This window comes from Engystomops pustulosus, chromosome 5 (genome assembly GCF_040894005.1).
Source record: "Engystomops pustulosus chromosome 5, aEngPut4.maternal, whole genome shotgun sequence".
Taxonomy (NCBI): domain Eukaryota; kingdom Metazoa; phylum Chordata; class Amphibia; order Anura; family Leptodactylidae; genus Engystomops; species Engystomops pustulosus.
Window position 1 is genome coordinate 83,539,696 of NC_092415.1, and position 14,764 is coordinate 83,554,459.

The following is a 14,764-nucleotide window of genomic DNA, read 5'->3' on the forward strand; positions in this document are numbered from 1 at the left end:
ATAATGATAGTGTACAACAATGTAGTGACTTATATGAGACATCTCTACACTAACACACATTTCCTGAGTGATTTGGGACACTAAACTGCCCACAGGTCCTTATAGGGCATTTATACTTATCCAGATGTGAGTCCAATGTGGCACATAGGGCTCACAACTGGAGCTCTTGCACCTCCTCTCTCAATGCTTCACTGAAGCTGAAACACTGTGGCTTTATAGTGCACGGTGCGTACACACTTGTTTAGTGAAGCCAAGGTGTACTACTCCGGCGTCACTAGCAGCATCACACAGGTGCTGAGAGCCCCGGACCGAGGGATTATTTTGTTATGCGTTTACTAACAGTAATCACACAGGGCGATTTGGAACATTAAACCACTAGTCCATAAAGACTTGTGTGTGATTTAGTGTCCCACCTGACAGGTTCCATTAAAGTTTACGACAAAATATATTTATTAAAAGCCGTCACATTCGTGTTATAGATATGGAAGGAAAATCTTCACTTTATATCCATCAACCTTGATTTATCATTACTAGGACTGTGCACATATATACAGGATAGGAGTAGTAGTACTACTGTGCTGTGCCCATAGATACAGAATAGGAGTAGTAAAAGTGTGCTGTTCTCATACATAGAGGATAGGATAGTAGTACTGTGCTGTGCACATATGTACAGGATAGGAGTAGTAGTACTGTGCTGTGTCTGTATATACAGGACAGGCATAGTAGTACTGATCTTTGCCCATATACATAATATAGGAGTAGAAGTACTGTGCTGTGCCCATATATACATGATAGGAGTAGTAGTATTGTGCCCGTATATACAGGATAGGCATAGTAGTACTGATCTGTGTCCATACATACTGGATAGGAGTAGTAGTACTGATCTGTGCTCCTATATACAGGATAGGAATAGTAGTGCTTATCTGTGCTAATATATACAGGAGTGGTAATTAGTAGTAATTATTAATTAGTAGTAGTACTGTGCTGTGCCCATATATAGAGGATAGGAGTAGTAGTACTGAGCTGTGCCCATATACACAGAATAGGAGTGGTAGTACTGAGCTGTGCCCATATATACAGTATAGGAGTTGTAGAACTGAGCGGTGCCCATATATACAGCATAGGAGTATTAGAACTGATCTGTGTGCATATATAAAGGATAGGCATAGTAGTACTGATCTGTGCCCATATATACTGAATAGGAGTAGCAGTACTGTGCTGTGCACATATATTCAGTATAGGAGTACTGGTACTGTTCGTTGTGCATATATGCAGGATAGGAGTAGAAGTACTGATCTGTGCCCATATATACTAGTAGTAGTACAGTGCTATAGGTGTAGGTTTTTAATCCAATTAATATTTTTTAAAATGTTAAGCTTAACCCCTTCCCGACGCACGTCGTACTAGTACGGCGCACGCCGGGTCCCGGTGCATGGAGAGGGCTCGCGGGCCGAGCCCTCTCCATAGCCGGTGAGTCTTTGCTGCATATTGCAGCAAAGGCTTACCGGTAACACCCGCGATCGGTGCTAGTGCCGATCGCGGGTGTTTTCACCTCGATCGCCACCGGCAATGCTGCCGGCGACTTAAAAGAGATGGCGCCGCATGGTAGCCTCAGGTGTTCCGAATACCCGAGGCTACTTCGTTTTAACCCATGCATTACAATGTGCTAATTGCACGTTTTAATGAATGGGGAGTGAAATCCGCATATACTGCCATACAGTAGTATGGCAGTATATAATAGGGTGAATCAGACTACCTAGGGTTGGAGTACCCTAGGGAGTCTGAAAAATAGTAAAAGTAAAAATAAAAAAAGTTTAAAAAAAAATTATATTAAAAAAACCTAAAACTTCAAAGCACCCCTCTTTCCCTAGAACTGATATAAATATAAATAAACAGTAAAAATGATAAACACATTAGGTATCACCGCTTCTGAAAATGCCTGATCTATCAAAATATAATAACGGTTTTTCACTGCGTTTAACCCCGTAACAGAAAATAGCGCCCAAAGTCGAAAATGGCATTTTTTTTGCCATTTTGAAAAATATAAAAAAATTAATAAAAAGTGATCAAAATGTCGCACAGTCCCAAAAATTATAGCAATGAAAACTCCATCAAAATTCGCAAAAAATGACACTACCCACAGCTCTGTACACCAAAGTATGAAAAAGTTATTGGCGCCAGAAGATGGCAAAATAAAAAAAATATATTTGGTACAGGAGGTTTTAATTTTTTAAAATGTATGAAAACATTATAAAACCTATACAAATTTGGTATCCACGTGATCGTACCAACCCAAAGAATAAAGTAGACATGTCATTTGGGATGCAGAGTGAAAGCTGTAAAATCCAAGCCCACAAGAAAACGTTGCAAATGTGGTTTTTCACTGCATTTGGAATTTTTTTCCTGCTTCCCAGTACACGCCATGGAATATTAAATACCGTCACTATGAAGTGCAATTTGTTACACAGAAAATAAGCCATAACACAGCTCTTTATGTGGAAAAATAAAAAAGTTATAGATTTTTGAAGTTGGTGTGTGAAAAATGGAAGTGAAAAAACTAAGTTTGCAAGTTTTAAGAGATAAACATTAATAGAACCACTCATATCTGATGTTTATTGAAAAAATTTTTAAAAATAGCTCTATTTTGCAAACATAAACCATACTGACATCAATTAATCTTTATTAGCATCAAACATACATTTAAGGTAAGTTATACATTTGTGCATTAAGGCATTCCCTGCCAGAAATATTTCATTCCCCTGCAGAAAGAGGAAACCAAGCATATGGTGGAGGAACCATTCCTCTAAAATGCATGTCTGTTAAATATTACATTATATTCCAGGTATAAAACAATCTTCTTTTTCACTTACCCTGGTACTTCTACAAGTAACATGCACCTGTTTTCCTAAGTGGTTTGATGACCTTAAAGAGGACCAAATCTTACATGCAGCAGTAATTCAGAACAGTAAATCTCTTGTGTTTTTTGGCTATGTGTTTGTTACAATGACTAGCCCATGGACCCATTTATTTCATTAGGTGTAGTTTCCATGGCTTTGGGTATGAGCCAAGTCACAAGTCCAGGCAATCCTTTTCTGCTCTCATCGGTGCATGAGTGTATCTTACATGTTCATGACCTGCTAGTTGCAGCCCAATATTGCGGGTAGCCTTAGAATCAGAAAAGTGGAATTGTTTCTGTAGTACACAAGAGTTCTTAAAATGTACTCGCGAGATTAGTTTGGCTTGATGTGTTACTTGTGTTACTTGTTCCGTTACTCTTTGAATCATTTTCATCATCCTCTGTTTTGAAGGCTCTTTCAAGGACATCTTGGATAGAGTGACTAGTCTTCTGCTTCCATTTTTTGCCAACAATGAAGTAAATATATGGGTCAATTGTACCATTTAATGCTAAACAATAAACACTGGCAAAGTAAAGTCCAAGTGTTCCCATACTTGATTGAAGGAATTTGAAGTACATTAAAAACCAGAGACAATTGATTGGGATGACAGAGATAACAAATACAAAAACTGCAACAATAATAATGATGTAGAGTTTATGTGGATACTGCTCTCTAAATGTCCTCTTTATTTTGATGAGCAAGGTGAAGCTTGAAATGACCATGATAGGTAAGCAGATGACAATTGATATACCAAAAATTATGATCTGCACCGGTGTACACTCTCTAGTCTGTGCCATAAAAGCTTCTTCTGAACACACCAAGTTGTCTATGAGACTCTCTGAGCATCCAATGAGCCAAAGCACAGCGCATATGATAATAGACAAGTTCTGAGGACGATTGCATTGATACCAGAAAGGATATAGGACTGAGAGGCATCTTTCCAGGCTGATGGCTGTGAGGATGAACATTCCTGAATATTGTGCGCTTTTACTTAATATTTCCAAAAATTTTAAAAGTGAATCTTTCCCTTCAAAATCTGGGTGTGGACTGCTTAATGTATTTATGTGTATCATTAATACAATAATGGTGAATAATAAATAGATGAAGTCTGCCACCGACAGGTTAATAATGTAAATTGTATACTTGTTCCTCTTGATCTTGAAGCAGAGATACCAAAATACAATACTATTTCCTACAATGCCAATGAGACATAAAACTATAGCAATGGCAGCAGCTACAGTGAAATGCAGGAATGTTAATTCTGCATTGCCTTCACTGGTGTAATTTTGGTCAGTCACACTTGAATTAAGAGTAGAGTTATCCATTTTTATGGCTTCTTAGAACCTGTGTTCTGAGAAATAAATTGATTAAAAAAATATATTAGCATCATTCAAGTTTACTTTATTTGGCAATTTCTTATAAAAGTATTCAAATATTTAGAACTTGTTTTTAGTACTGTACTGGAGTAAATTTACTATTGAACCACTTTAATCCATATAAAAGTTTAAGAGTAATTGTAAAAAAAAATTCTAAATTCTGCTAAGTTTCCAAAAACAAGTATCCCTACTCCCTTCTGCCTTAGTTAAACATTGGGGCACGTTTACTTACCCAGTCCATTCGCGTTCCAGCGGTGGCTTCTCGGATGAGCGTTCGGGTCTTCCGGCGATTCATGAAGGTCCTGCGCCCGATGTCCACCAGGTGTCGCTGCTGCGCCGAGGTCCGCCGAGTTGCGTCAGAGTTCACTGATCTCTTCCTGGTGCATGTGAGTATGGCCCGTGCGACCAATTTTTTGTTTTAAATGCGGCGATTTTTCCGAATCCGTCGGGTTTTCATTCGGCCACGCCCCCCGATTTCCATCGCCTGCATGCCAGCGCCAATGCGCCACAACCAGGGGCAATTCATGGAAAATCGGCGCAAATCGGAAATATTCGGGTAACACGTCGGGAAAACGCGAATCGGGCGCTTAGTAAATGACCCCCATTTACTCTGTTTTAATGACAAAATCAAATATTTAAGATATTGGGGCACATTTACTTAGGGTCCGCACGCCGCATTTCTGTAGGGTTTCCCGACTATTTCTGATTTGCGCCGCATTTAACAGGGGTTTTTGGCACACGCAATCGTATTTTGGCGCAATTGCGCTGACTTGCATGCGACACAAATCGGGGGCATGGCTGTCGGACAACCGGACTGATTCAGACTAAGCGGGGAAGTGACACATGCAGGATATCAGGCACACGATCTTAGTGAATTGCGACGGACTTCATCCTCATCGAACAACGCACCTCGGGGATCCTGACAGGACTTGGTAAGTAAATGTGCCCATTGTGTTTTTCTCCAGACTGTAATCAATGAGTTTTAATCCTTTATGCTCTCTACAAAACTACAGTATTCCATAAGCACTATCTTCTAACAGAACAGTTTATCATTCCATATTTCCACTTACTTTCACTTTCAGCTAAATAAGAAGAGACATGGCTAACTGAGACGGAAAAGCAGTTCTGTTAGATGATGGTGCTCATAAAATATTATAGCTAGGCAGAGTGCAGAATGTGTTCAAACTCATGCGTCAGAGCTGTTCAGTATAAACCAATGCAGGAAGAGCAACCTTAATGGGGTTGTGTAGTCACAAACATTGTCCTTAATAATCCTTTTCATCAATAAACAAAACACACCCTAATATAATGTTATTAAAAATCATGACGTTTTTAGACACAATAAAATCATTTATCACTCCTTGCCAACTCCCCCCCCCCCCCCCACCACCACCTTCCTTGGCTTCCCGCGTGTTTTGTATTGTAAATTTGCCACTGCACATGCTGGTGTTATGGATTCAGCCAATTGCTACACTCCATGGCAGCTGTGCATTATGGGACTTGCGGTTCTTTGGCAGCCATCTCTATCCATCTGTGCACTGCTGTGGGGATTATAAGGTAAAAACTATTTTAGAAATAACTATCCACAAACATTTAGCCCAAAAGTAAGGTGCAGTATATATAAACTTTCAGCATGTTAAACAGAGACTGGAATTATTATTATTTTGAATGAAAAGTGGCCGTACAACCCCTTTAAGCCTTATCCAGCGTGCTAGGATACACATTATATAGCAGGGGTCAGGAACCTTTTTGGCTGAGAGAGCCGTGAACACCACATATTTTAAAATGTCATTCTGTGAGAGCCATACAATATGCACATGCCTCCCAGTAGATAGGTAGCCACGGCACATGTCCCCCAGTAAATGGGTAGCCACATCACATGACCCCAAGTAAATAGGTAGCCACAGCACATGCCCCCCAGTAGATAGGTAGACCCAGTACATGCCCCCAGTAGGTAGGTAGCCCCAGCACATGCATCCAAATAGACAGCTAGGCCCAGCACATGCCCCCAAGTTTATAGGTAGCCAGAGCACATACCCCCAGTATATTGGTAATCACGGTACATGTACCCCCCAGTAGATAGGTAGCACCATCACATGCCTGATTGTAAATAGGTAGCCACAGCACATGCCCCCCATTAGATAGTCATAGCAAATTCCCACAGTAGATAGTTAGCCCCAGCACATGCCCCTAGTAAAAAGGTAGCCCCAGCATATGTCCTCAGTAGATAGGTAGCTTCAGCACATGCCCAAGGTAGATAGGTAGTCATAGCACATGCCCCCATTAAATAGGTAGCCACAGTAAATACCTAGAAAGTAGACAGGTAGCCCCATCACATGCCCCCAGTCACCAGTAGATAGGTGGTCACAGCACATGCCTCCGAGTAGTGTCAGCACATACTTTCCCCCAGTAGATAGGTATTCACAGTAAAAAAAAAGAGCAAATACTCACCTACCTGCTCTGCCTTCAACAGCTTCTCATCACTCCCGCACTCTCCTGTATAACCCAGGCACACCTGCCATCATTGCTTAGGCAATGGCGCATGGGTCATAGAGAGGAATGGATGCCGCTCTACTCTATGACACAGGCGTTGTCACCTTAAGCAACGGTGCCGCGGTGGCACCTTTGTCACACAAAGAATGCAGGCAGTGGTAACATCATCCATTGATCATCGCCGTGTGTGTCATAGATGTACACACTGCCAATCGTTATTAATCAATGATTTGTCGGAGAGCTAGATGCAGCCATCAAAAGAGCCACATATGGCTCCCGAGCCATAGGTTCCCTACCTCTGTTATATAGGCTTGAATACAGGATTTGATTACTAGATTTTTCACCTATGTATTTATGGTTACAGACTACACAAAGACCCTGTGCAGTCTGGTCTGGCAGTCACTTTTCCCTCCTCTATTTGCCACCTCTTCTTACCTGCAATGGAAGATAGTGGATGGAAGGAAGAACAGTATGGCTGAAAAATTCATATGCATAGATGCATAGTAGGAATTAAAAAGTTAAAAGTGGTTGCAACACAGTTATGAGCTATGGGCTCCATTTATCATGCTTGAAGCAAATACTGCCTTGGCAATCAATTATAGATCAGCTTTCATTTCACTACTTTTTTCCTTTTTTGAACAAACAAAGACCCTTTGGTCTGTATGCATACAATGCATTTAGATGTTAGCAAAAAAATGTCTATTGTTGAGGTGTAATGTCAGATTATGAATTTGAGCAGTGGTTCTCAAACCTTGCAATGGCAAGGCTTATGCGGGGTGGGATGAGGCAGCCTTATGCATGCTGGAACAGTACATAAATAGGGTACAGGCAGTCCCCAGGTTATGTACAAGATAGGTTCTTTAGGTTTATTCTTAAGTTGAATTTGTATGAAAGTCGGAACTGTATATTTTATAATTGTTTCTCTAGACAAATTCTTTTTGGTCTCTGTGACAATTGGATTTTAAAAATGTTAAATTGTCATAAGAACCAGTATTAACAATAAAGCTTAATTACAGACACCTTTAATAGCTATTATACCTGTTTATTGTAGCCTAAGGCTAAAGTACACTAAATTACCAATTACCAGAGGTCCGTTTGTAACTAGGGTCGTCTGTAAGTCGGGTGATCTTAAGTAGGGGACCACCTGTAAGAGCCTCATTATCATTATGTTATAATTGTTTTTCAGCAAAACCATTTGGTTCAGGGAGTAAACAAGATATGCCTCTGCATCAGTGTCGCTACAGCATTCTCAAGGTATTTTTGGTTCACAATGCATAAAAACAAATGGTATATTTCCTTAAAAGGTGTTTACAAATTAAACTTTTTCGCACCTTTTTAATACAAATTGATCAAGGTTTTGGTGGCTAAGTATTGGACCTTTTTTGGCACGATTCAGACAATTTGAAACGAAAAAGATGCATATCCAAACAAGCACGTGTGCCCTTCCAAGATAGAGTAACCCTGAGGCAGCCAGTCTTAAAAACAAGAAAAAAAACCTATAAAAGCTAACAGAAATGACTCCAGTATGTTTGTGGATAGTTACTTTTGATGAGACAAGTTTCACTATACTTGCATGCCGTTTATACCTGCTATAACATGTATGAACATGGAGCTTGAAGTAACAAGCTGTTGTTAATTTTCTTTAGTAAATGCACATCTTACTCTGAAAGAATCACTTTGACATGTATGGATTTAAAAATAATACCCACCGACGTAATCACAGGAATACGTATAATCATATATTTATGTATGAGTACGGTAGAAGAAATAGGAAGATAAAACTCACCTGTAGTGGCTTGTTTTACTGCAAACTGAGATGGCTATGCCAATTCATTCATCCTGTGGCTCTGAGTACAGAGGTACTGCTCTAGTCTTCTTAACTTTTTAACTATAATACTTAATAACAACATGCGCTACAGTACAAAGGTGGAGCAACTTGACATAATACAAGATGTATGGGAAGTTCCAATATTAAGAAACAAGTGTGTCATAATTGTGTCACACATGCAGGTACTTGGCAGTTTTTCCACTTGCTGTTAAGGATGACACTCCACCAAAATATGTTTGTATCTAGGTCACTCCCGGGATTTAAGTATAATACAGTTGCCCTAACCTTTTACATTATACATATGAGTTATACATAAAAAATGTTACAGGGAAACAAAGAGTGGTTTTCTATATAAAAAGGCAAAAAACCTCCCTATACATTAGCTTCATCTGGGCTGGACACAATTGCTTACTGCACAACCCTGGTGGTCTGCTCACAGTTACTCCTGACTAATAATGCAAAATATTCAGGGTGTAACAAACAAAACAAGCAGGGCGTCAAATACTGCATAAAGTAAACACATATAAAAGCAAAGATGCAAAATAACCATCTTTATTCAATGTAAGAAAATACATACAAATTGCTGAAAAGAAGACCTAAAAAACACCACTCCCCCTTTCCACATAGTAATACATGTTTCATACACATAAAAGTTTAGCACACAATTCAATGCCTCCCAAATAACCCATAATATAATGTCTATACCGTTCAAAAGATAATATGGGCAAGATAAGGACATGTAAATGGGATCCATCAAATAGAAAACTATAAAGAAAAGACCAGTATACGATGGGAGATGTGCAAAACCCTGACACATGTTTCGTGTCACACCCCCAGAGGAAACAAAGCGAAACATGTGTCAGGGTTTTGCGAATCTCCCACACTGCTGGTTTGTATTTTTATGGTTTTCTACTTGCTCCTATTGTCTTTTGAGCTGTGTAAATATCATATTTTGGATGGCTTTGGAGGCATTGGACTATGTGCAATACTTTTATGTGTATGACTCATGTGTTACTATGTGGGGTGAGGGTTTTGTCTTTTAAATCTCCTTATCTGCAATTTGTATGGATTTTTATTACATTGACTAAAGATGGTATTTTGCATCTTCCCTCATGGTCCAAGGGGTCCTCCTTCTCCTCCCCTCCCCCTTCCTGATGACTAGGTGGCATCATGCAACATCAATAATTGATCTAATTGGTTGGTTTTTCTGTCTTAACCAACCAATCGGATACTCCTATTTTCACTGTGTTACATATAAATTGCTGCAGTTGGCATATTTGCTGGCATCTGTTGTATTTTGAATCCCTGTTCCAGATCCTTCCCTCCCCTCCCTGCAGGGTCAGCTCCGGGATTCAGTAGGCCCCTGGGTGACAGTGCCTTAGTGGATCCCTTTACAGTTAAGCCTTTTACAGTAAAAATTCAAAAACTAAAACAGTCTCCTGTTCCCTAAAATATTCCATAGTTAATCATCCCAAACAGCCCCCTCATGGTTATTTTAATTACAGGCCCCTGTATCTATGGATTCATTAGATACAGCACCCCTCACCCCCATGGATTCCTTATGTACAGCCTAATGGGGGTCACCCATCAGCTCTGGGCCCCGGCACTTGCCCAGATATGCCCAGTGCAGGCACTGGCCCTGCCTCCCTGTGTACTCTGAGCCTCCATGTTCTTTTTTGGTCACCTTTTTTTTTCTTTTACTTATTTTTGTAGCAGTCCCACCTCCCTGTGTGTTCTGCAAACCGCCAGCCGCTGATCAGTGTCGAACATCACTGCTCCGTGTCTGTGCTCTTATTTCTTTTGCTTTTGTAAGTGCTGTGACAACTGATTGCTGATCAGTGACATTTAGCCGATTAGGTCTACGCTCATTTTTTGTCATAGCATCTTTTTGGTGTATGAGAGTAAAAGTTCCTTTTTGTTTCACTGCAGTAACTTTTTGTCCTGCATTTTGTTGTAAGTGCTGTGACAACTGAGCGCTGATCAGTGACATTTGGCTGATCAGGTCTGGTATTTTTTTTTTGGTGTAGGCAAGTAAAAGCTCCTTTTTTACTGCAGTAACTTTTTCTATTGCAGTTTTTCGAAAGCATACAGGTCTTTATTTTTTTGGTGTAAAACTAAACTTCTGTGTTATTGGTTCACATACACAGTGACCATATAGGGGTAGATGCTGCTTCTCCTCAGGCCTCCTTATTAATAATGGCTGTGTACAACCATGTAATGACTTATATGAGACAACTCTATACTCACACACATTTCCTGTGTGATTTGAGACACTAAACTGCCCACAGGTCCTTATGGGGCATTTATACTTATCCAGATGTGAGTCCAATGAGGCACATAGGACTCACAACTGGAGCTCTTGCACCTCCTCTCTCAATGCTTCACTGAAGCTGGAACACTGTGACTTTATAGTGCACGGTGCGTACCTACCACACTTATGTATACAGGATAGGAGCATTAGTAGTAAATGTCTATTGTTGAGGTGTAATTTTATATTATGAATTTGAGCAGTGGTTCTCAAACCTTGCAATGGAAAGGCTTATGCGGGGTGGGATTGTTTTTCCGAAAAACTATTCAGTTCAGGGATTAAACAAGATATGTCTCTGCATCAGTGTCACTACAGCATTCTCAAGTTTTTTTTTTGGTTCAGAATGCATAAAAACAAATGGTATATTTCCTTAAAAGGTGTTTTTAGAATAGTTTTGCACTTTTTTAAAAAAAGAAAAAGATGCATATCCAATCAAGTACACTTGCCCTACCAAGATAGATAGAGTAACCCTGAGGTAGCCAGTGGAGAAAAACAAGAAAAAAAACCCAATAAAAACTAACATAAATTACCCCAGTATGTTTTTTGGATAGTTCAATTTGATGAGACAAGTTTCACTATACTTGCATGCCGTTTTTACCTGCTATAACATGTATGAACATGGAGCTTGAAGTAACAAGCTGTTGTTAATTTTCTTTAGTAAATGCACATCTTACTCTGAAAGAATCACTTTGACATGTATGGATTTAAAAATAATACCCACCGACAGAAAATAATCACAGGAATGTATAATCATATTAGTACGGTAGAAGAAATAGGAAGATAAAACTCACCTGTAGTGTCTTGTTTTACTGCAAACAGGCTAAATTTACTATGCCAATTCATTCATCCTGTGGCTCTGAGTACAGAGGTACTGCTCTAGTCTTCTTAACTTTTTAGTATCTTCTTTTTAGTGTCTTCTTAACTAGTAGTATCTCAGTAGTAGTATCTCACATCAGGGATACCCAGTCCCCCCCTCCACTTCTTCCTCGTCAGCAGAGTCTGTGCCAGCGTTTCCAACACCACAAATAATTGTAGAACAGTTTCCTGATTCTGGAGAAAAGATTCCCTGGTATGGCAACTGGAAGCATCAAGAGGGATAGAGTATTTTATGCATTACATAAGATTTTAGTAAATTTTTCCTGCCCATCCATGAGATATTAGGCAAATTATAGTCTGTCAGCATTTGATGAGCAGTCGCTATTAGCGGTGTGAAGTTAAGTTTATACAGGTTACGTAGTTCTCTGGCCAGTTTGACACCCAGATATGTAATAGAGTCTTTCTGCCAAAGGAAAGGGGATTCTGGTTTAATTCTTTTGACTTGAGAAGCGGGTAAGGAGATGTTCAATATTTCTGACTTACTTTGAAGTTAGCCAGATGGTTAAAGTGCTCAAAATGACCAGAAAGTATCGGCAATGCTTCAGTGTGATTGGTAATCAGAAATATTAAATCATCTGCAAAAGCAGCTAACTGACAAGAGGATGCTCCAATCTTAAGTCCCTTGAAGCGTTGATCCTGGCACATATATTGTATCAGGGCCTCCAGGCAGAGTAGAGGAGGAGAGGGGACACCCCTGCCTGGTTCCGTTGCATATATAAAAGGGCGGTGACAAAACCCTATTTACTCTGATACGTGGAGAGGGCTCACTGTATAATGAAAACATGGCGTCCACAAAACTAGACAGAAATCCGTATTTCAATAGGGTTTCCCTCATACAGAGCCAGTCTACCCTATCGAATGCCTTCTCGGCATCCGTGCCGGGAAGGATAAGAGGGGATTTTCGTGATCTTGCTATATGTATGGCTTTGAGGACCCTAGCGACATTATCTTTGCCCTCTCTGCCCTTAACAAACCCTGCCTGAACATCAGAAATAAGTTTTGGTAGTAGTGATGTCAGTCTGTGTGCCAATAGCTTAGCCCAAATTTTTAAGTCTATGTTCAGGAGCGAAATGGGACGGTAACTCCCAGGTTGCTAAGGATCCTTGCCTGCCTTATGCAGAATAGTAATGTGGGCTGAAAGCATAGACGGGATTGTGCGCTGACCTTGAAGCAGTGCGTTACACACGCAAAGTGTTGGGTCAGTAGGGAGCTAAACTTCTTGTAGTATAAAATTTAAAACCCATCTGGGCCTGGGCTCTTACCACAGGGGATAGAAGCTATAATTTTATCCAACTCGGGCTCTGTGACAGGTTGCATCAATGGACCTAGGTCTGCCTCATCTAGGTGTGGTAATTGGACCTTCTCTAGAAACCCCCGGATATCTTTTAGTCTGTCTCTCCTATCCTGACTGCTTTCTTGCTGTCTCAAGTTATAAAGATCCGTATAATAGTTCTGAAAGACTTTAGCTATGTCCTCTGTTTTATGTACTCTTTTTCCTGTTGATGTCTTGATAGCTGACACATACGTGCATGCTTGTGCTTTTTTCAATAGATTAGACATGGTCCTACTGCACTTTTCCCCATGTGCATAGAATTTATGTTGTGCTTTGAGGTCAATCTTAGCTACTGTGATGTTGAAAGCGTCTTTCAGTTGTTCTCTGGTGGTTTTAAGCTCATCCTCCACCTGCAAAGCCTTAGAGCGCTTTTGTTGCCGCTCTAGGTCTGAGATTTTTTCAAGCAATCCCTCAGTTTTTTGCATTCCTTTTTTTTCTTCAATCATACTCCCATTTCAATGAGATACCCCCTAGGGACGACCTTCTGGCCCTCCCACAAAGTCACTGGGTCTAGCCCTGTGTTGGAGTTGTCAGCAAAGGATTTGGATATTTTAGCCAGCAGCTCAGCTAATAAGGTTTCATCGTCTAGAAGCGTCTCATTTAGCCACCATGTCCACTCTTTAACCGGTAAATGCAGCATAAGAAGGGACATCAGTAGTGGTGCATGGTCAGATATAGTACTGGGTCCTATCTCCACCGACAAGGCCTGTTCTATATAGTCTGATTTTATTCTGTAAGGGACAGAGTGAAAGGTGTATGATCTGTCACCAGGATGTAATGTTCTCAATGTGTCTAACAATGAAAGGTCACCCACTGTCCCCTTAATTCTCTTCAGAGCTCTGAAAGGTCACGCGGAGTGGCCCATGGAGGAATCTTCCAGTGGGTTTAAAGTGACATACAAGTCTCCTCTGACTATTAGAAAACCTTACGCAAACATTTTTATCTTTTCTAACACGCTACACAACCACGCGCATTGGCCTTTGTTAGGCGCATAGAGTTAAACAAACGTATACTTCACCCCCCCTATAAAACCTTTGACTAAGATTACCCGTCCTTCTGCGTCTGTATATACGTGTCTTTTAATGTAAAAGTTACATTCCTGTGGAAGCCAACCGAGACACCCTTGGAAGCTGCTGAGGGGCTGCTGCTGTGATACCACTGGTCAAATGACTTGAGTGGTAATTTGGGAATTCTATTTTCTCTCAAATGTGTTTCCTGAAGTAATACCACTTTTAAAGTGCTGCAATAGGAGAAAGAGCTGGGATCTCTTACCAGGAGAGTTAAGACCTTTCATATTCCAGGAAGTAATTAATAGTGTCGCCATCATACCTTGGGTTGCATACCCTGGAAGAGGCTGCTTCGTTTATCTCCCCTTGACTGAGCCTCCTGGGGGAAAAGTTAAGAACAGGAAAGAGGGAAAAGGTATGGATAGGGGGGATCTACCACACTAAAGACAAGTCAATAGCCTAAAGAAAGAACATATACATAGACAAAAACCTTATGCCAGTGATGGCGAGTGCCCAAACTGAAAACCCAAATGCACTTCATTTTCGCGAGGTGCCAACAAAAATTAGAACAGTATCTTATTGTTCCCTGTTCTTCAACAACGTTCTCCAACACATTAGAAAAAAGGAGGGAAAATTTGCATAATTG

The 14,764-nt window shown here is 40.4% G+C and overlaps 1 protein-coding gene across 1 annotated transcript; it reads right to left on the reverse strand.

Annotated features, from left to right (window-relative positions):
- Positions 1-2,663: 2,663 nt before the first annotated feature.
- LOC140134065 (proto-oncogene Mas-like) lies at positions 2,664-8,710 on the reverse strand. The gene is made up of 2 exons (XM_072154719.1): positions 8,553-8,710; positions 2,664-4,248 (listed from the first exon to the last, which is right to left on the reverse strand). Exon 2 carries the CDS (start codon positions 4,220-4,222, stop codon positions 3,212-3,214), a length of 1,011 nt encoding a protein of 336 aa, XP_072010820.1. The 5' UTR covers positions 4,223-4,248; positions 8,553-8,710; the 3' UTR covers positions 2,664-3,211.
- Positions 8,711-14,764: the final 6,054 nt, after the last annotated feature.